General features: G+C 45.8%; 1 protein-coding gene across 1 annotated transcript; it reads right to left on the bottom strand.

The window, feature by feature from the left end:
* Positions 1-770: 770 nt before the first annotated feature.
* On the bottom strand, positions 771-20,562 carry GDPD4 (glycerophosphodiester phosphodiesterase domain containing 4). Its single transcript, XM_010576604.1, has 15 exons — positions 20,354-20,562; positions 19,615-19,718; positions 18,458-18,551; positions 14,258-14,317; positions 12,587-12,685; positions 10,195-10,288; positions 8,495-8,640; positions 8,053-8,135; positions 7,025-7,175; positions 6,247-6,471; positions 5,273-5,430; positions 3,848-3,995; positions 3,251-3,333; positions 1,667-1,749; positions 771-802 (listed from the first exon to the last, which is right to left on the bottom strand). Exons 1-15 carry the CDS (start codon positions 20,534-20,536, stop codon positions 771-773), a joined length of 1,743 nt encoding a protein of 580 aa, XP_010574906.1. The 5' UTR covers positions 20,537-20,562.
* Between the last annotated feature and the right edge of the window lie 2,065 nt (positions 20,563-22,627).

Genomic DNA, 22,627 nt, shown 5'->3' with positions numbered 1-22,627 from the left:
GAAGGAAAGCGGTGTGCTCCTGGTCATAGTCTCAGTAGCTACGCGTCCAAGGCACCAAAAAGTCCTTCAGCACCCTTGGGAAGATACACCCTCGCTCACAGCCAAGGGGAAGAAACTGTCCCGTTAGGGTCTATGGCAGGGCAAGAGTGGAGAAAAGGAAAACCTAAGCTGCCACTGCCTGCGTTGTAGAAAGGTATGGACCATAGTGACCCAGCCAGCAGCACTTGACCATCGTGGTGGGACTAGTGTGCTCTCAGGGATGGAGGAGACCTGCGAGGAAGGAGGGAGGGAGTGTGTGGAGAAGAAGCCGGTCTGTCAGGAGAAACACGGGCAGCTGAGAATGAGGAGGACTGGAGGATGCTCAGATATTTGCAGCATGTGTAAAACACAGCTGTGGAAACAGAGGGCTTACGCACAGCAGGAGGGATTACAGGATGATTGCCCTGTGGGATGTCCTCAGAGTTAAATGGTGGCTTCCATGCGGTTGCTGCATCTCATCATGGTGCACAGCTTCTTCATGGCTGCAACTCCATCTGTGCTCCCTACACCCCAGGGCTCCCCGCCAGGTATGGAACTGTGAGTAAAACTGTAGGAGAGGAAGCTCGGTGCTCATCTCCTGCCTCCTCTGCACAGAGGCAAATGGCTCCTCCTCATCAGGTGGACCTGAGCCCCTTGGCAGGTTGGTGTTTGCGTTGCAGGAAGGGGCAGCAGTAGGGTCTGCTCTCTAGTCCTCATCGAGATGGCAGCTCCACGTCCCCTCCCTGTCCATATCAGGCCAAGACAGCGGGCATGTCGCTGAGCTCTGGAAAAGGGGACACACAGTGAGCTACTGAAACATCTGCAGTTGTTTTGCCATCCATCGTGAGCAAACAGAACCTGGCTGAAAATGCGTGAAGCCCAGGTTGGGTCATTGTGCCTGGATGGTAGCTCCATGGGTGCAGAGACCTGGTGCATGGGAGGGTCCCCAGTCAATCCCACCCCACCTTGCAGATCCAAGAGTGCTCAGCACCTCTGGGCTCTCTTTTCACAGCATCGCAGAATAATGCATATTGGAGGGGACGTCTGGAGGTGTCTGCCCCAACCTCTGCTTGAAGTAGGGCCAATTAGATTGGGCTGCTCAGGGCTTTGAACATCTCTGAGGGTGGATATTCCCCACACGTCTGGGCCCCTGTTCCAGTATCTGACCACCCTCATGGGGAAGATTTCTTTTTTTCTCTTTATATCTAGTAAAAATTTCCAAGGTTGCAGCTTGTGTTGATGTCAACGCACATTCAAGAAATGTGTTCTCTACACCCTCCCATTAGATGGTTGCAGACAGTGATAAGAAGCCCCTTGACCTTCTCCCCCACTGTGCAAACCCAGATCTCAAATGCCCCGTTCTCCAGCGTAGCGGCCCCACTGAGCTTGCTCCCATTTGTCACAATCTACTTGGTACTGAGGAGCCTGAACTGGACCCAGTGCCTAGACATGGCCTCACCAGTGCTGAACAGAGGGGAGAAATCACTGCCACCTGCGACTGAGATTGAGACAAGCCAGGATGAAGCCATCCTTCACCAGAGCACGAGCACCCATCACCAACCCATCCATCCATCCATCAGGACCCCAGTTCCCCCACGGAGATGGCCCTGAGCAGGATGTGGCTCCCGGCTCTCCTCGCCCTCCTCACCCGTCCTGAACTTGTTGTAGGTGCCGCTCTCCAGCATCGGGCCACCGTCATGGGCACAGCAGGAGAAACTCTGCTCTCGCCACCTGCACGGGGAAAAGCACCTGGGTCAGGCCACCGCTCGCTGTCGTTCCCTTCACAGCTCCCTGGTGCCCCAGACACCTTTTTTCTACTTTGTCAGGGCAGGAATGGCTCTGGTATTTTGGGATTTGCTCAGATCCTTACCGAGAAGGGACTCCAGTGCCTGACTGATGTCTAAGTATCCACACTTCATGTGTGCAACAGCATTTTGAAGACAACTTTGTGACTAAGTCCTGTTTTCTAAGAAATAATTAAGAGCTCAAATGCCCTGCAGCTGTTGGTTCCTAGGCAGCCAGGAAAATTTAAAAATTGTGATTTTGGTGCATTCGTAAACCTGACAAACAAGACCACGCAGGGCTCTCAGGCACTGCTGATGGCCCTTCACTCCCAGCAGGGCTGGGAGAAAATGTTGTTATTTGCCCAGAAAAAGATGTTACTTGGCTGGATCAGAAGCATATACAGGGCCCTGGGAAAAGTACACAAAACATGAACACGAGCCTGGAGGAGGCAGGCATGGGAAGGTCTGACGGTGGTGGTGATGCGTTGCAGGAGTGGCTGTGAACCATCCTGCAAATTGGAGGCTTGAAAGCAAGGTGAAAGCCGCTAAAGCAGGACCTGAGGAGAACAGGGCAGGGTGAAGGAAGGGAAGGAGCCATTTTGCCTTGGGAAGGGAAAAGCCTGGGTGCCCAGCAAACACGCCTGTACAGCTTTTAGTTCACCGCCTGGCCATACTGCTACTAATTCATTTCTCCACCACCCCAGAGCAAAAATTAGAGCTGCCACCCTTTCCTATGCCAAAGCAAGTCATGGTTACAAACAATCTGGACTGCACACGCAGGAGATTCCCGAACTTTCTCCTTGCTGTCACCAGCAGCACAGTTGTGCTGCCAGCACCCCTGCAGAAAACACCCCTGGGCTGGCCGGGCTGGTCCTTCCACCCACCCGCAGCCGGCCAGCAGAAGACCTGAGCCCAGCACCTCCTGCTTTCCTTGGGCACCACTGGGATAAGAGCACAAGCAAGTTCCTCATCCAACTCTGCAGAGCAGAGCATCCAGCAGCCCAACCCGATTTGCTGGAGTAAGCCCATCCTACGAACCCCAGATTTCCCAATTATTACGCAGAGGCAGTGTCTTTGACAGTGTGGGAAGAAACAAAATGTGCTGTCTGTGACACACTCAGACATTTTTCTCTCAGGGGGTCTGGCCTATGCAGACAGAGACACACTGTTCGATAACTGGTTTGTTGCTACTGTAAATCCACCAGGTCTCCACTGAACCCTGAGGGTAGACAATTGCCAAGCTGCCAAAATGGCAAGGGAAAATGAGAGCAAGCAGGAGAAGCAGAGAGGTTTTTGCAGACTTTCAGGGCTCTCTTCTAGCTCCTGAAGGGAAAGGTAATGTTCTCAAGAGTAGTTTTAATCCTTCAGATCACCCAAAAGCATCCCTCCTTCCCCCCACCTGGCACAAAAGATCAGGTTAGGATGGCCATTAGCAACTTGGTAGTTACCAGTGCAGAGCAAAGATGAGTGAGATGAGGAGCACAGAGGTCAGGTCTGTCAGGATCCACATGATGTTGTACTGCTGCGGAGTCTGGAAGAGAAAAGAGTATGTGTCCACCACCAAGATCCCAAGATATGCAAAAAAGTTGTTCAAGCTCTTTCCTGCTGCTCGAATATGGCCATTCAGCTGCCTGGTTTGCATGTGCAGTAACAACCCTCAGGTGTTTAAAGCATTTGGTGGCATTTCAAAGTGGCCACTCACCAGTGCATGTTGGTGCCAAATCATCATCCTTCATAAAAACAGGTCTGTTGTGTGGCCAAGAAGATTGTAGCACATCACAGTGAATACAACAGGGACCTCTTGATTGTACAGGCAGGCCCTGTAGTTCTCACTGCTTCCCTCCAACATTAACATCAACTGGTGGTATCTCATTTTCTCTGGCAAAATTGTCCTTTAGTGAACACCAACTGCCAGGTTTCAGCTCAGGTCCTTTTCATGCAAAGGGTCCTTTATCCATGCGTGAACTGCCCCATGGTCTCCAGAGGTAACCATGAACATCCCAACCCCACTTCCTACCCCTGGGAAGGGGAGGATTTTTGCTTACCATGAGGAAGAGTGGCTGGCTGAGATTCTTCAGCGTGTGGACGGCATTGGTGGTCACAGAGTGTGCCCCAGAGCACCACGCCAGGGAGAAAAGCCATGGCTCATTGACCACATAGAGGTTGGTGGTAATGTTTGCCTCAGCGTATTTCCTTTAAAAGACCAAAAGGCAATAGCATTCGTTAAGCAAGGAGGTTAGTACTTCCTTTGGGCTGAATCAAGGAGAAACAGCAATTTTCTGTAGCAAAGGGTTGCTTTAGGACCTAGATAAGGAATAGAAAGGAAAGCCAACCAGCCAATAATTAATCGTTCACAATTGGTCAATACAGAATAGCTGATCCACTGGAAGCAAATGCAGTTAAAATATCCAAAAGGTCAAAACTTTTCTTACCCTTCTGCCATAAGAATCAATGTAATGATGTGTTTGTAATCTCCCCATAGTGTGTTCAAAACTACCTTGAAGCTGGCTACTTATGTTTGTTTACCGTATCAACTCATCATTATTCAAGTTCTTATAAGCTACTGAAACTTAATATGAAGTAAGATGATACTCTGTGCAATGGTAAAGGACTGTATCATCAATAACAGCATTTGTAAATCTACCTAGTGTCTATCCAGGGTTTACCCAAATGGATCTACATAGGATTTTACATCCTGTGAAAATTATCATTGCAAAAACATGAACATTACTCTCATCCAAAGGATTAAACTTCTCATTTTCTTTTTTTTTTTTTTTTCTAATTAAATTTCAGTGGGTTTGTGCACTGGAAAAAGCAAAGAATGTTATTTATAAAAGGAAAGCTGGACAGGTAAGACTGGCTTTTTTTTTTTTTTTTTTCCTTTTCTTTTTGGAGGGAACCATTTTGGAAACTTCTGCAATGAATGTGGAGCCTTCCATTGAAAAGATGACATTTTCAGTGTGTCACAAGCAACAGTGTACTGGAGGTAACAGAGACAAGAAATGAAGTCTCCAAAACACCAGCTACAAGAGAGTGATGGTCTCTCACCACAGCATTATGCACTCACACCGATGTCTGTGGAAGAGCCACGGGAGGTGAAATAGCTGTTCACTCTCCATGATTCACTGTTGGTGGGACTGAGGACAGCATGAATACAAAGACAAGAAATCAGGAGAGAGCTGTGATATTCTACCCAGGAGATCCTCAGAGCCTGGTCAAGTAAATATGGACTTGGGGGCAGGAGGGGGTGTAATAACGTATGCCACCTCTTGACCACATACTGGTCAACAGTAGGAGTGAACAACAGTCCCAAAATAAAACAGGGATGGCTGCTTGATCTAAAGCAGCGATTCTGAAAATGGAATAGATCCTAGAGGTGGTCACTGGAGGGAGACATTGCCACACGCATGAGGCAAACATCATCCAGATGTAGTCCACCGACTGTACTTGGGGCTGAAACTGCAACCTACCGGATATCTTCACTGGACATTTCAGTGTAGGCCAGATTGAGTTTGACAATATTGTCCATCAATAGGTCTTCAACCGGGGCCTTACTGCCCATTGTCTGCTGAAACCCAGGAGCAACAGACTGAACAAAGGACCTCATGTCGTTCTCCAGCCAGAGGACCTGCAGGCAACAAGAGGACCCAGTGAATTCACAGCAGACCTACTAATGTGCCCTGCCCTTCACACAAACCCAGTAAAGATAATGTCTTGAGGGGCTTAACCCAGCCGGTCAAATGACATGTTTTGTTCAATGATCAAAGAACATTTGGATGCAGAGTTAAAACTTGCAAGTCACTCTCATCAAGAAATAAGTATTCACTGTTCCTTGCTTATCAACTTGGAATCAGTGAGTATGTTTCACACAGCCCAACAAAAGATGCGGTGTTTGAAATGAATGGAAAGACAGCTTTGGTTTATGGGAAAGGCAACAGAAAATATTCTGCTCTCCCATTCTCCCAGCATGAGAGAACAGATCTTCAGCAGACACAGATCAGCGTAACTCCCCGGACATCGATGGGTACTTAACCTGATCCACATGCGTTTAGCATTTATCCATTGCCAGGGGAAGGAGAAAGGCAATGAAGGCTCCCAACTCAGTGTATTTGAATTTAAGCCAGGAGTTTCTATGCAATATGTAAAATAAGCACGGGTGGCAGGGAGTAGGCTGCCAATTATTACAATAATGAAAGGATGCCATTTAGGGGCTAAAGCATCAGCTGGTATATACACTGGCTTATTTCCCTGTGCTGCTGTAGGGTTACACCATTTTGTACTTGCTGAGGAACCAATAGTAGGAATATACTCCAAATGATGCCTCTTAAAACAAGTGAAATGCAACTGGACGGACTTTATGCAGGTGAAATCATGCAAGGTATGACCCCAAAGTCCCAATTCAGAGAGCAATAAAAAGGTATATGGAGGATTGAGGCCACCCTACCAGATGGGGTCTAATCCCCGACTCGCTGAGGATGACTTCCAGGGTTCTGTTGATCCACGAGTTCCTGTAAGGATGTTTCTCTGGAGGGCGGTAGAGATCAAATATCACAAGTTTATTCTGACTGTCTGCGAGGCGCAAGAAATTACTTAGCTTGTAAATTGACTGATTCATTGCCTGGTTTTGATCTGCCCTTGACAGTGAGCCCATGCATGAAAATGGTTTGTCCTAGAAATAAACAGATATAAAAAAGGAAATCAATCAGGCAGTCACCTTTGGAAGTCAGCTGCATGCAAAAAACTCCTATCTTTAAGAGGGAAAAAGGTTGACATCAGCCCTCAGTGGGCAAGGATCTTTTATTTTGCTTAGCTCTTCTACCTGAGAAACAGAGGAAATTAACCCAGGCTGTGACGACGCTGCTTCTGGGACCTAAATTGCATAGTTTACAGGTAGCTTTGCTGTGCTTCTCTGTCTCATCATGTTAGCTGTGACTATTATACACAGCACCTTGCACAAGTAGCTCTTGTCTTCTTCCCCTAGCCCATGTGTTCTGCTGCTGCCATGATGAGGAGCCACAAGAACACCTACTAGCCAATTGTTATAGGTCTCCTAAGCCTAAAGGCCAACTGGACAAAGCAAGGAGACCTCACCTGAAGGATTTCTACTGACTTCTTTGAGGTTTGGGTCAACCAGTAGTTCCTCTCCTAACATTCATGCTATTAAGTAGTAGACAGCTGGTGTCTTCTCCATCCAGTTGATGATAGTCCTTTATGGTGCTTACCTTAAGGAACCACGTTCCAGCATTCAACTCCTCCAGGGCATCCCAGGAGAATAACGCGGCATTTTGAGCAGTGTCATTGGGATAGACCTCCTTGATGTTAGTTGTCCTCCTCAAGGTGCTGTCATGCATGAGGAAAGGAACCCCATCGTAGCTGTCGGAGAGCAAGAGTTCAGGTCACTTGGAGTGCAGGTTTGTTCATGGCACGAGCAGACTCGTGCCAGGTCAGAAGAATATGTGGGCCACCGTGAATGCAGCAGTACAGCCTCCCTCAGTGCAGAGGGTGGGATAGGGAGGAAGGCTGAGGCTCAAGACACCAGGTTATTTCTGGATTAAATACTGCTGAATGACCTTGGAGAAGTCATGCCTGTCTGTGCCTCAGTTTCCTCAGGGGCGAAGTGGAGATGGTGGCATTTATGCTTGCCAGCCCCTCCAAAAATAGGTAGTAACTTATGGTTGAAATCTCTTTTTGCTGACACCAAAGTGTTTCTATGGGTTTCAGAGGACTGAAGTCTAAATGAACAGTGATGGAAAGGCAAAATTTTCTCTTATAGAAGGGTCTACATCAGTAGAACTTCTAAGCATTAGTATTTTTCTCATTCAGTGCCTGGAAACTGCTCATCCTGCACAGCATGTTAGCAATTCATGGCAATGGGTCCCACAAACAAAGGCAATTAAAGAACTAATAATTAGGACTATGCTGTCCCAAGTCTGAACACAATTTTCTGTTGGTTTGCAGGCCTGATACAGCCCTCACTGTGGCGTAGAAGTCAAACTAGGGTAGGGACTTGTCTTTATACTCTGCAAAGCATTTAAAATATACTGTAGAAATAATGACTGTTAAATCAATAGCTACAGCTCATTGACTTGCCTGAGAACAACCATGCCCTACAGCCCTTATCATCACGCTCCAACTGAGGGACCCTGTCCCAGCCATCAGTAAAACCTCATTGCCTGGAGTTGCACATCTCCAAAGGCAACTCTTAGAAAAAGCAGCGCATATTCTGTGAGATGCGATATTTTCCCCTTACCTGATGGTGACATCTGTTTCAAGACCATCCCCACCATGTTCAATTGTCTTCTGAAATGACATCTCAGTGTTTTCTGGTGCCAGCTGAAAAAAAAAAAAAAAAAAGCACATGAGCACATAATTTTCAAACACACTGTGGAGGACTCTGTAAGTACTTTCTGTCTCTGTAACACCTCTGGTTTTTATTAAGGAAACATTGTTATCTTGTTAAAGTCTACTGTTTGTTTTCTTCCACTTTAGCCACCAAACGCATCTTGTCCCTCAGGAGCAGCGTTATCCATGTTAGGAAACCCATGCAGCGATGCCTTTGGCATGCAATTCTAAAAGGAAATGTGTCCCCTTCCACCCTCTACAGATTTCACAGAAAAAAACCCAGAAGATGATAATGAAGGTAGCAAGACACAAGATGAAGAAATGATGTAAAATAACTTCTCCAGACCTACCATTGGTGCTCCACGGTGTCCAATGAGGGCTGGCTTTGGTCCAAGTGTCCCCATCTCTCTGATGCAAGGAGAGTACATCCCCAGAGGTATCAAGAAAAGAAAGAGAAGGATAGCCAGGTATGGACCAACAATTATCACCTGAACAACTGAAAGAATTTGAAGGAGGAAGGCTAGAGTTAATCCATGTGGTAACATATGGGTTTGCCTTGCAGCTTGACTTTTAACACAGCCCTCCAGCTAAAGTAGCTGTTGGGCTTTGTCCCATCCCTTTTTCCCCTAATTTTCACTTTCTCTCCAAACAATGCAACCCAGGAAAACAAACTGGTCAAAGCAAGGACATGGGCTAAGTCAGGACTGCAGGTTTTGTGCTTCAATTACATCTCACTATGCCTTACAGAAAGACATGGCCTTAATTTCTTTTACTTTAGAGGTGGTTCAATGAAATATCCCCCATCTGTAGAAAAACAATCCTCAATATATGGATGCTGATTTTTTTCTTACTCAGGTAAGAACAAGCAACATTTTGAAGTTCCATTCACAGTGAAGAGGAGGAGAAACCTTTCTCCTTCAAGTATGTTACATTCCCTTAAGGTGAATCCTTCCTTGGTCCATTCAGATTGCTGCCAGTGACCTGTGTGTGACCTACAGAATCCTACAGACTGACTGCACTGGTATTGCATCTCAGAAACTTGCCAACTCATTCCCTACAGTCTTCTCTGGAGTCTGTTAACACATTGTCCAAGAGCTCCTGTGAGCCTTCACCTCTGGGAACAAAACAGTTCCTCTGAGAAATGAGCACTTATGTGCCAATATTTCTTTCTTGAACAGGTACCACCACCCCTCTGCATGTTGTGCCAGTGGCTGTGAAGGAACTTGGGCTTACATCAAGCTGATGTATTGAGCTGGGCGTCCATTAGGCATGTCTAGGGTCCCAGCATATTCCCTCCCAACATTCCCAGCTGTAGTTCAATAAGAAAAATCCTGGGCAGGAAAAAAAATGCTTTCAGCAGCCCATTCTGTCTGTGATTTTTATTACAAATCAATATCTGCAGATGGGTGTCATGTAGATAATTTTGGCTATGTGGAGAGACTAGGTCAGAGAAAAACAGCCAGTCCCAGAGCCAGGCTCTTCTGCAGTTGTTCCTGGTATCTGACCTCATCCTTACACTACTTGGTCACTCTTCTCGGAGGTGGACAGGAACTTCCCATGAGATAACACTAGGAACTGAACAAGAAGCTCTTTTCCCTATCTCAGCTGGCTTCTCCTGAGATGCACTAGTCTGACGTGGATTGACTGGACTAGAGATCCCTTCTGAGACAGCAAAGCTGAGAATAGCAAACAAAAGTCAGCCAAGAGATCTGCCACAGGCTGCTTTTTCCCCGCAGAGGGCTGAACAAATTTCCATTCATGAATCAGAACATGGGTACTTCTGCTAATCTCCTCCATCTCAAGGCAGGTCACTGCCTTGATACAGGCCAAAACTGTGGAAGGGAACATGCAAACCAGTAATGCACCTGGACAGCCAGAGGACAGTGCACAGCCCAAGCCCCAGCCCTGCTAGTTTCCCTGGATACACAGAAGTTAAAATTCTCTTCCAGCTGGACTGCAGGTGTGGGAGGAAAAGGCTCCTGCCCACCTATTTTCCCACACTGATATACGTCTTTTGTCACATAGGGAGCATGAAGCAGAGCTACCGTACCTTTCTTATCTGCTCTGATGGCATGAAGAGCCACAGGCCAGGACAGGAGGACCATGATGGTTATTGCCCCTATGTGGAGATAGGGAGCTGTGATCTGGGAAGGAGAGAAAAGGATTTTAGTCAAAGGATGAAGTGGATACAGATGGAAACAAACCCCAACACAGCTACAGCCTTCCACCTGGATGGGCTCCTGCTGCAGATACCAGGAGTTCAACCTCTCTCCCACACCTCTGGAGTTGGAGGAGAGATATGTGTCCCCAGCCAGGCCAGCTACCCAGGCTGAGGAGGGCTCCTCGCTGCACTACACAGCTCTCCTTTCTCCTAAGTCAGCTGAAGGGGACATGGCTGTCCTCATCCATGTGGACACGATTGCCATTACTGCTATGCCCTAATCTGTGAGCATCTTCCAGGGAGCAGCCAGTTTAATCCAATCTAACCCAATCCAATCCCAGCCAGGTAATAGTCACCTCTATACCACACTGCAGCTAAATCATTAAACTGATGGCAACAAACCTGAGTGATAAAATGTGGCATTTACACCTGTATGGAACTAACTATTGTGGTATAAGAGAAGTAGTTAATCTGGTACATGTCTGATCATGGACTTTATTAGATTCATATAAACCCTGCAGTACCTAGTTTCACATATTAGCAACATATTCCAGAAAAATAATTAATTTGCATTTATTTCAAAGCATTTAATTCACTTGCATTAGGGCTAATTGCATTTTCTCTCTCTTTTTTTTAAACTTTTAATGCAATGTGTAGGTATTTTTCTTGATTTACTGACACAAAACAATATATTCATTTAATGCTTATGATATATTACATAATACCTATTGCTGGACAGATATAGTAATTGGACTAGATTTCTTTCATCCTAAAGATCAAACAAGAAGATCAGAAGTTAAGAATCACTTCTGTGCTTATCCTGAATGCATGAGCAGAGCTGGAAACCAAGCAAAAATAGTTTGTCACTTGTACAGACACTGAATGCAGGTTGGTATGACACACTTCTCATAAAACAAGGCAAATCTGTCAAAGAAACCAGTCCATCATTTTCTCATATTTGTCAGAGCCCCGTGGTTACTGCTTCAGCTAGAACTGAGAGTTATTAAGGTATGTGCTAGGAAAAAAAGTTATCCAGATGCAAGCCTTTCCTATTGCTTAGTCCATGCCTGATTCTCTAAGCTGGAAGGGTTGAAGAAAGCAGCAGTCATTGAGAGGTGTTACTGCATGTGATACTGTCTGCCCCGGACACTTGATACCAACATCTTCCGATCAGAAGCAGGATTCAGTTGCCTAAACAGAGGTGCCATCTGAGATGTCCAGGATATTTGAGATAGCTTTGCAGGGCTAATGGACATGACACAGGATCTACAAGAGATTCATGTCCTTTGAGAACAGCAGTGGGAGGCCACGTGAAGCATCTCAAAGGGCATGAACACCCAAAATAAACAGGACCTGTGGGGAACCCAAAGGCTCTTGTGTCTCCTTCTCCTCATCCACCTCCCCTGGAGTCTGTAAGGGAGAGGAGAAGCTGATGGTTTCTCATTACCTTTGCCAGTGCACAGCCCAATGGTTACCAAACTGTAGAGCAGGAATGTGCAATTAACGATACCCTACGAACACCACATCTGTGATTCCTCTTCCAGTCCATATGCATCGCTTTCCCAACATTCACAAGCAGTAAGCCACATGGGGGAGAAGCGATAGGCCCAAATAACATCTTCAGGTCAGCTGTATAATCAAAGGCTACATACTTCTTGCTTCCCAATACATGTGGGGACCTGGATGCTCAGACACTAAACAGCACTGAGCAGGTCTTGCCTCCATCTCCAGATCTGGTGAGAGTTGAGGAGGCCAGCAGACCATGCACTCTGACCTCCCGCACGCCGCAGGTTGTCCCACCTGAAACCAGCGTTCTCCACCTGCTCCCCAAAAACTCAGTGCTGTCCTGCCCTCGGGAGATGAAGCACTTCTGAGTCACAGAAGACTGAAATTGTGCTAGAGCTAAAGCTGCTGAAGTGGCAAGAGCTGATTAGGGAGAAAGTTCTTGCTCCAGCAATCTGGCCAAAGGGGTCTAATTTACCTGTCCTGGGCACCTGAAAATTAACAGTATACCTACAACACTTTTGCCAAACAAAAAAAAAAGGGATGTGACTTCCCAAACTGAGATATGTTACATCAGATAGCTTGAAACTCAGCCTTGGGTCTTGGCTTCCTTTCTCCCAACAGGAAATGTTAAGTCATAATAAAAGTTTACTCAAAGACACGTACCCTGCCAGGAAAACCCATGTGAAAAACACATGTGGAATGTTTTCTAGCAATTACCACAAATTTGTTCTATAAACAAGTTGTTCTTTCAAACAGACTTCCCAGCCCCTCTTACCTGGAATGACAAGCGGACAGTTTTCCATTGATCTCCCCAGAGTACCGATAATATGAAGAGGGCTGTTATAGAGAAGCCCAGGACAAGAAAAGTCCCAATCTGGAAAGGCAAAGAAGACATAAATCAGCTTCAGCATTTCTGCACAGGGTGTGCCACCCATTTGACTCACAAGCTTATCTAAGCAGCTTGGACTTGGTAAGTTTAGGATGCATCAGCTTGACTATGCCAGTTCAGAGACAACGAGATCCAACGGGCCTAAAACCAGACCAACAGTGCTATCGATTGCTGGCAAGACTGATCTTAAGAGTTGGGTACCCAACTAAGTCAGCTCTCAGGGCTCCCTCTATAATCCTTGGACAAAGAGAGGAATTTCCAGAGGTGATCCATTCCCGCTTGCTTTATGACGGAAGATGCCCCTCTCTCTCTCTGTTGATGTAGATGAAGCCTAGATCATCACCTTACATCAAATCCCTAACCTGCAGATGGCTAAATTCAGAAGTGATTAATTCCATCCAAAAGAGACAGCAACACAGCTTCCTTATGCTATGAGCTGCTCTGCAACAGGCTTCAGCAACAGCAAAGAATCCCATAATTAAGAGATGAGAGTTCACTTTTTAACCAAAAAAGTGAGGAGGTAGCTCGGTCTATTCTTTGGCTTCTTGCTCAGTTTGGTACCAGCACTATGGTGATGGCAGGCTCTTCTTGGTACATCATCTATCTGCTGAGAACTAAGTGCTAGTAGAAATTGGACCAAGGCTCTAACCATTTTTCAGGGGGATCCTACAGATCAACACCTTAATAATCTGTCCCTAATCTCTTCCACCCAAGGATGCAGTCTCAGAGGTTTTTTACAAATTATTCTACATCTTTCTGGTTCTTCTGGAAGCCAATTTTCAAGAGTAAAGATGACTGTGTTTCCATTACTTAAATGAAGAAACACAGGATCAAGTATCTGCATGTTCAGCTATTCCCTTCCACTGCAATATTTGCAATCACATTACATTCTCCCCTAAGCTGCATGGCTAGAGGCTCATTTTTTAAATGCCTCAGCCTCAATAATTTATCAAGGATGGTGATTCTAATGCATCATTTTGCAGCAGCAACTCTCTGGAGACTTGTTTCTGCACCTTCAAAACTCCAGGTAGCATTTCTGAAACCACCCAAAGACCAAAAAGCATAAGGCACCGGCATGCCTTGGAAAAGCCAGCTTTCTCTTCTGCAGAGACAGCAGCCACTTTTTTCACTGCTGCTGGAGTCTGTTACATGATGTCCTTATGAAAACTGAGCTTTTGTCTTCGTGTTAGCACATGTAGACCTGTCAAATATAGACTTCACCTGAATGAGTCACTGCAGGCTCCTTTTAGAGTCAGTGGGGGAAAAAAAGGTACTTTAAGTGTGATTCATTTCATCTTAATTTAGATGTCTACGACCAGCTGGATGAATTGCATCCTCAGGGGATTCACTTCCCTCCAGGGACTACAAAGGGAGTTTAGGTGATCAGCGCAGGTGGAGATATCATTCTTATGGGTATCTATAGTCTCCTAAGATTAACCTCTTCCCTCTCTTCCTTCTCTCCCATAATCTAAGATGTTTTTCATGCAGAGAAACACCACAGACTCAAGTGATTTAAAGCATAGATTAGAGTTACCAGAAAGCCCTGAGTCTCCCCACCTTGTGACTCCAGTGTAGGTACAGCTGCTGACCTTCTGCAAGCAAACACATCGCTAGGACCTGGGAAATCAAGAAGAGATTGTTTGCATCCTGGTAGAAGATGATGAAATGTGTTCAGTGAGGTACTTCTGGAATTATTTTTGCATTGGGAAGTCACTTAATACTAGGTCTTCCAGCACAATGTCAAGGCTGTTAGCAGGACAAGTGTATGGAGAGAAGTGTTTATTGCTACAGTAAAAATGCTTCTGAAATGGCCAAACACATACCAAGGCTGCCCTGCAGGATCAAAGCCCTTTCATGGGTAACAGGTAATGGGGCACTTTGGGGTACACACTTTCAATGACTTTTCTTTGTGAGTACAAACTCTGAAAGAGGCATGATAGCCAGAGTCTACTGCTATGCTATGAACCAATACAGCACTAACTTTGCCTATTTTTTGTAATTAGGCATGTGATTAGAGGCATATTAACCATGGGAGAGACGTCAGGGAATAAAAAATGCCTCCAAAGCACCACAAAAATACAGAGCAGACAGCGAAGGAGACAACACTTCCACAGTAATCGCAGGAAACACAAGAGACAGGCACATCTCAGAACAGGGAAAACTGCCTTGGAGATTCAAAGACTCTAGTTTTTGGTGGCTGACACGTTCTTTCCCTCCGATGGCAAGTTGAAGCCCTTGGTGAGGGTTCCAATGAGGCATGGCACAAACCCCAGCCAGGGCAGGGGACAACTCGAGAAGCCTTGAACACCAAGAAGCAAAGGATGAGGAAAGCCAGGCCGTGGCTTTGATGGAAAGTTTCTTCAAGTTATCCCGTACCTAAGAAACTGATGAACCTGATGATAAATTTCACCAGGAGAAGTACCTTGCTGCTGTGAAAATGCACAGGTCTACGCTCAGGAATCTGAGTGCCTGGGGCAAGTTTCCCAACTATCATAAGGGACAATTTGGGGACGAGTATCATCAGATATCAAGGTTCAGTGAAAAGTGTCTGTTAGTAGACATCAGTGCTGTACTGAGAAGGATCATTTATGATGCAGGTCCCTCCAGACTACAGCACAGTGGGATTGTTTGAAAACAGGACATACAGATTTAGGGGAAGAGGCTTTTCTCTCCTGCAACACAACTACAAAGAAATTTAAGCTGTTTCCTATCCAGCTAGAAACACACTCTCTTTTCAGGATCATGCTGATTTGAAGGAAGATATAAGCTCAGCAGAGAATACAGATCAGCTTTTAAGTGCTTCTTGACATATTAGCCTCCTTTAATCGAATCCTACACCCAGCACATGATGAGTAACCGTGGGAGCAGTTCAGAGAGAATTGAATTACTGCTAAAGATCTTAAGCCAGCCCCATTTAAATAAGCTGTTTCAGAAAAAGGAAGAAAAAAGACACTTTGCTCCTTTTCTGCAAGTAATGTTATACAAAGACCTGGTCCTTGCCTAAAGTGCAGCCAAACACTTATTTCACAGGCCATGCTCAGCCGGACTCTCCCCTGCTACTGCAGTACAATTTCCGTATGAATGATGCATCACATCTGGGAATGCCATCAGAGGGTGAGCTCATTTTCATGGATGGAAACAACATCTCATTATCAGCCTATGAGACGAATAATCACCAGGTTTCATCCTCAGAGGGTGAAGAAGGAACTCCCACAGTTGCACCGCTGGTCACTTTAGGAGAACGCATCCTGATGGACCAGTGAGCTGATGTGATGTGCACCCCTGAAGCTTAACATCTCAAGCCACAGTCACCTAGCTTCATCCTTCTCCTCTAAAGCTGTCCAGTATGGAGAGGCCACAACACATGGGAACCTCTTTACTTCACACAGTCGTTAGTCACTTCCACAAAACCCTTAGAACAAACATGGTTGAACTACAGAGAGGAAAATATTATCTGTTGGTGTTTGAAAGACTGAACAAGAAAAGTTTTTTCTTCTTCACTGAGCATGAATGGTCCTGCAATTAGACCCCTCAGCTTAACCTTTTATCTCTAACGGGGATGAGAAAATTGTCTTGGGGAGCGATAACAATTGAATTAATTGAAACTGATTGTCTGAAAAAATTACAATGATGCATGCGGCTGGAGAGCATCTTTGTCCAGACAGCAAGTGCTTTGTTGTGCAGCGTTTTGTTCAGCCGCTGGTGGCTGGTGGGCAGAAAAGTGTTTGCTTCAGTGGTTCACAATAAGGTCATGCAAGCAGGCTTGCAGGCTCCAGTTGGGTGCCATCGTTAAGGATGGTGGGTCGCTTAACAGCTTCATGGAAGCAAGGAGCATGGACCCTCACTGCAGGGGCTGACCCCAGAGCAGAGGAACCTCTGAAGTGTTTCTCTTGTAGGACTTGTCTACTAGGATCCAGACTACTTGTATTCTTTCAGGTTTACCCGTGCTCATCCTCCTGAGGAAGGCAAATGCTGTTAGCCTCATCAGACAGAGCTGAGCTGCTGAGAGAAGGAGGAGGATGTGTCTACACAATGAAGAGTGGGACCAAGACTGAACTGAACCATGTAGGACACCAATTTCACCTCATATTTTCCACCTTCCTTTCTGGCTTTTATTTGCCCATCACCTGTCCTGATAGCTTGCGGTCATCACATTCATGCTGCCAAGGACATGAAACTCCTCTAAGAAAGTCCACTGCTTGGACACTGGCTGATGTCCGGGTCCAGCCAGAGCATGACCAAGCTGACATACCAGCCTCAGGGGTCTTCAGGCTCCTCAAGCCCAGGAAATCCTGTAAAGCCCACTTCTAGCATGTGCTATGACGGGTTAGTCTGATCCTGATGTTGACTCCAGATCCACAGCCTGCTGAGGTATGTCTCAGAGGTATCCATGACACATGGGCATCTCTGGCAAAGCTCTGAGTTGCCCAAAGCAGCATTGTAACCACCAAACCACCCATACTACTCCACGGTCACTGGGAAAGCCAGGTAGGCTTTGCTGAATAATAGACATTGAGCTCTAGAGCCACCAGGGTGTCACAGAATCCTTGTAATTAAATATTGTTATTTGCCCCACTCAGAGCTCGGTCAGTCCACAGCTTTTATGATGCTATTGATTGCTGTGGGCATGGCCAAGCAGATGTCCTGTTTATCACTTTGGGTTTTTATTGCTAGCACTAGAATAAAATCACTATTTATTTGTACTTCAGCAGGGACAAAGGACCCCAGAAACCTATTGTGTTAGGCACTACATGAACAAAGCAAAAAGAGATTTCTTGCCATGAGCAATTTACAGACTGACTATATGATGACACATCAAGGAATGGGCAAGAACAGCAGGAATTGATGATAAAAGCTGGTTGTCTTGGTCACAGAGGTGAGTCAAAGCCATAATCTCACCCTTAGCACCTGGCAATTCAAAATGAAAGTTGGAGCAGGCATGAGACTGAACGTGGACTCCAGTCCCTGGAGTTAAAGTGATTTCTTAGCCTATAGTTCTGGATCCAGAAGGTGGAAACACAGATGCAGATCTGTCTTTATTTGGGGACTTCTCTATGAGAGAAAGGACAGCGAAAAAGGTAGACATTTTAGGAAATGCTTGCTTTTGGTATGTTTCCAGTAACTAAAGCAGACAGCAGGTCAGAAGTCTAGAGAAAATTTCACAGGATTTGGAAAAGTAAAGATTTCAGGAAGATTGCCTCTTTGGGCATAAACTTGCATTTTGTGACGCTTCTGTAGTCTCTACCTGGAGAGAAACCCTCCGGCAAAGCAGAGTGAGTCAAGGCAGCTTCAGTAATAATGTTCCCCTTCTTCTAATGAGCCTTTTTATTCAGAATTAGAGGAATAACTCAGCTTTGATGACATATCACCACCGCTACGTGACTCAGAGCCCCATACTTCCCTGCTGTCAAAGCAAGAATCTTTAGCTTCTCCTAAATCTAAATCCAGCCACTGCTGGCTTAGCTTTCCTTGGGTTCAAGGAGAGACTGGACACATTCATCGAAGGGAAATCATTGAGAGAAATCACGTAAACTATGTCTGGCTCAGAGACCCCCAAGCTGAAATTGATCATCCACAGGTGAACAAGGGGAGAAAGTACTGTAAACACTTGTTGTGTTCCCAGTCTTCCCCAGGTATCTTCTGTCTAAAGATCATATGCAGGGCTAGGCTGAGCTTTGGTCTGACACATTAAAGCCATCCTTATGTTTACTTTTTAGGACTATAAATCACGGTCGGCTTACAAGGAGCATTACTTACCAATAACAGCGTGATGTACGTGAACAAGATTGCAGCCACAATCAGGAGAACAAGAGACCAGAGAAACCAAAAGCCCAGGTTCCCATAGTTATACCTAAAAAGTAATAAAATATTATAATAGTGTTTGTGTTTAACACATGGACTGGAGGGGAATAACAGCCCTGTTCCTTGAAATTTTGAAGTTTTCAAAGTAATAAAACAAAGAAGGAGGGAGGAATAACCTACCCTGTAACATGCAAAAGTGGTTAAGAGCTACCTTCCCCAAATCCATAATTGCATTAACCACCAGACTAATACCCCAATGTGCTGGGGTGGTAAAATACAGGACCAAATTGATGGCCCTGCTCCAGAGAGCTCCCAGTCTGACTGTAAGACACAGCACCTTGCTGTAGAGAAGGCAGCCTGGGGAAACAGTGAGATGCCATGACTCAGGCCAACAGCCCACCTTGTCTGCTTGCAGTTGCGTAAGGCACCGCAGCAAAAAGGAGATTTGAGTCAGGTTTTGAAGCAGAAAACACCAGAAAGCTGGAGGAGCTGCGGAGGGATTGCCCAAGGAGAGAGAGAGGGAAGCTTTACTTTTTACCCAAAGGCTTATTAAGGATGAATAACATTATTACACCTTTCCCCTCCATAATATTTCAGCTGTTTTAATTTAATTTTAGGGGCCAGATTTGCATAACTGTTGCCTACGTACTGCAGAAGGAAAGGATTTGCATAAATCCCTGCTGGTTGTTTCTTACTTTCGAGCCCGGGCACATGCAATTCTCTTTCAGCGAGATAGCTGGTACAATGCCTCTGATGCCAGCTACTACATTTCTTCAGAGAGAACAGGGGAAAAAACCCAAAGACTCAGAGAAGGAAAGGAAAGAGCTATTTAGTCCTCTTCACTCACAATTTTTGTGATGATGATCCTCCCCTTTCTCCCAAATTCACACTTACACCTAAAAATTGCAGCCAAGCAAAGGGCAGAGCCTCAGCACCTCTGAAGTCACTGGCCATTCAATTTGGATGCTGTGACCGAGTTTAAGGAGCCAAACCTTTGGCTCACAGCTGAAGTGCCCTGCTGCAGCACAGCTGCTGGGGAGGGTGCTCCTCTCTGCCCAGCCACCCTGCTGACCTGCCCAAGGAGCAGGAGAGGAGGAGAAGAGGGTACTTACCAGTCAAAGTTATTGTAGTCATTTTTCGCTTCACCCCACATGTACAGAAAGACCAGAGAAAAGCAGAATGCTCCAACAAGCAATGGGAAAAACACGCATTCCCGCTGGAGAGGGAGAGGAAGGACGAGTTGTCAGAGCCCTGTCTACTCCAAGGCAATCAGAGCAAATAGTAGACACTTTTAGCCTGTCCCTAAGACACCTGGCTTGGTGTTGGACCTCCTGAAGTAGATATGGAGAGGACTTCCCTCCCTGTCCCCTGTGACCAGTGGAATGTCCTCAAAAGCGTACTCTGCAGTATTTATTTTCAGGCAAAACAGGTCTCACGACTTCACAGATGAACAGGATTTTAACCACCTCACGTGAGAGGGAATCGCACTCTGCAGCAGCCCTCTTTGCAATTCTTACTGCACACCCAACCCCAGTTTTACTTCTTTAATTTGATCCTATGGCTTTGAGATGTTTACCGGCCCAGAGGGTTTGGTGCAAAGTCCTTTCCTGCCATCACACATTTATTAGCTGTGCGATGGCACAGACAAACTGAGCTTGCCACAGAAACACAGCAATACATCAAGCACTTAGAGCAAAATCTAACAACCCCACAGATCTCAGTGGGCTCCAAATGATGTTGGGCAGGGATGCCTTTGGCCCATGACATCAACCACTTGTCAGCTTGCACTGACCTGTTCCTCTGTGTCCTTACACAGAAATCAATATCTGTGCTGATTTTGAGCTAATTTACCGTCTTGCAGCAGCATTTCCCAGGCTCGGTCCTTCTGCGCTGGTACCGCTTCCACCGGCAGCTGTAGAAACCAGCCAGGCAGGAGATGAAGGGCTGATGCTCATATCTCTGTAGCAAGCGCCGACGTACCACCTTCAGCTTTCCAAACTTGAGCGTCTTGAGGCTGGTGGACCTGGCCTCCATCTGAGTGGCTTTATCTCATCTTCCTCCTGAAACAAGACTACAGGTTTTATGGGGAGACTGTAACCCTCCTTTACTTTTGAGTAAGCTTTTCATATCAGAAAAAATAGAGGAAGTTTTCTCAAGAGGATGCTGCAACCAGCAGGAAAGGGTGCTGAGGACACCTCTCCTAATTTTATATACCTAAGTGAGCTGTCTAACAGAAACACATGGTGATTGCAACTCTCCTCAGCAGTCAGTGGTGCTCCTGGTTGTAACTTTGGTGCTCTGAATCACCTCTGAGGGAACCTCTGCCTCCTTTTGACTGTACAGGGAGCTCTGGAAAATGAAATCACTAACTTAAGCACTCCTTGCAGATTCCCAAATTACATCAGATGAACCTGAGCCCAGGCTTAGCCATGAGAATTAATTCACCATCACTGTAACCTGTCTGCAACCTGCTACCAGCTTAACTAGTTCATGTTGGAAAGGGACAAAAACGCTCCGCATAAACATCTCTCTTATCCTGGCAAAACTACAGCACTGCAGAGACTGATCCCTTCAGAAAAAAATTATCTCCTGACTGAAATAGCTTTATGTAGCACTGTTTTTCAAGGGTAGAAAGAGTAGCTGTAAAGATGCACACATAGGAGATCTCTTCATAATCAAGATTTTAAACAAAGAACTTGGTGGTAAATTGCAACTGATGTAGTTAACAGTGAAGCAAATACCACAGGGGTTTGTGCCAGCAAAGAGCAGTTCACCCAGCAGGGCACTATCAAGACCATAAGGAAAGATCTAGAAAAAAAAGTCTTGTGTAGGCATACAAAGAAGAACCATTATCCAGCACTTCTTCAGAGCACAGAGATAGCCAGAGATATTTTCTATTGCATTAAAAAGTGCCATTGTATCCTTGAGTCCATACCAACCATGTTCAAATCCAGGCATGTGTGCTGCAAAGTCTCAGCTTAGGACTCAGATTTCCCTGATTTAACTGAGTAATAACAGCCATTTAAGAACAAGAATGAACAATTTGCTGCACTATACATCCGGATGAAACACACACATAAGTTGTTTGCAAAAAACTCAGAGCCCAGTGCGTCTTTGCAGAAACAAGTGGATAATTCCTTGCAAACTGACACTTCCCAAAAACCTGATAAGTTTACAGAAAGCACAAAAAAAACAGAGACATAAGATGCAAGTTAAAACTGAAATGACGCATCCCTGGTACCCTTTCCAAATGTCCCAGCCTATGGGCAGCTGGGGTGCAAAGAGAGAGGATGGAAATGAAACAAAAGGGGTTTCAGTTTGGACCACTACTAATTGAGCAGTGCCCAAGCGTGCCAAGCCCTGAATATTTTCCTGAGACAGACGTGTCTGCCCATCCCGGACAGTCACAGGGAATCCCACATTCTTGGATATGGTGGGGTCAAGCCATCTCTAGAAGCTCAGCAGTATCAGATCTGGGCATCAGCACGTCACCCCATAGTAAAAAATTGATGCTAATGTCATGCGGCAAGATGGTGATCCTGCTCTTGAATTACGCAGAGCACAGATGAGGGGTGCAGGCGTTATGCCACCGGCAAGCGGTGCAGACGACAGCTGATCCTGCTGTCTTCATCAGCTGGCCTCAAGTACACCTGGCATAAACCCAGCAATTACCAAGTTACCCCAGCCACACCTTCCAAATATATTTGAACCTTCAGAGCTCTTACCAGAAGGGTGTCGTGTGCCATGGGGTTGCAGTATTTATTACCTCCTAGGAGGATCCCTAAACCATGAGATCCCCTGACCACAGCATCCGTTCTTGCCCAGCCCTTCTCCTTCAGCAATAGGAATTCAGGACACTGGACCAAACCCATCAATTTTGCTGGCAGGGGGCCATGAGGTTTGTTACTCACATTCCTGGTGTGGGCACGAGGCTCACGCATCAGTATTTACCAATGAGCACATAGGATTTAACAGGAAAACAGAGATAACAAAGACCTCAAAACACTGTTCGCTTCATCTGGCTGGTTACAGCAGCATGTCAGGTGTTAAATCTAGGGGTTAGTCTTCCCCCCCTCATAAAAATTGCTGGTGATGGAGATCCCACCAGCTCCCAAGACAGGCTAC

This window comes from Haliaeetus leucocephalus, unplaced genomic scaffold (assembly GCF_000737465.1).
Source record: "Haliaeetus leucocephalus isolate CR32 unplaced genomic scaffold, Haliaeetus_leucocephalus-4.0 Scaffold536, whole genome shotgun sequence".
NCBI classification, from domain to species: domain Eukaryota; kingdom Metazoa; phylum Chordata; class Aves; order Accipitriformes; family Accipitridae; genus Haliaeetus; species Haliaeetus leucocephalus.
The sequence above is the reverse complement of the archived record's forward strand: the minus strand, read 5'-3'. Positions and strand labels throughout refer to the sequence as shown.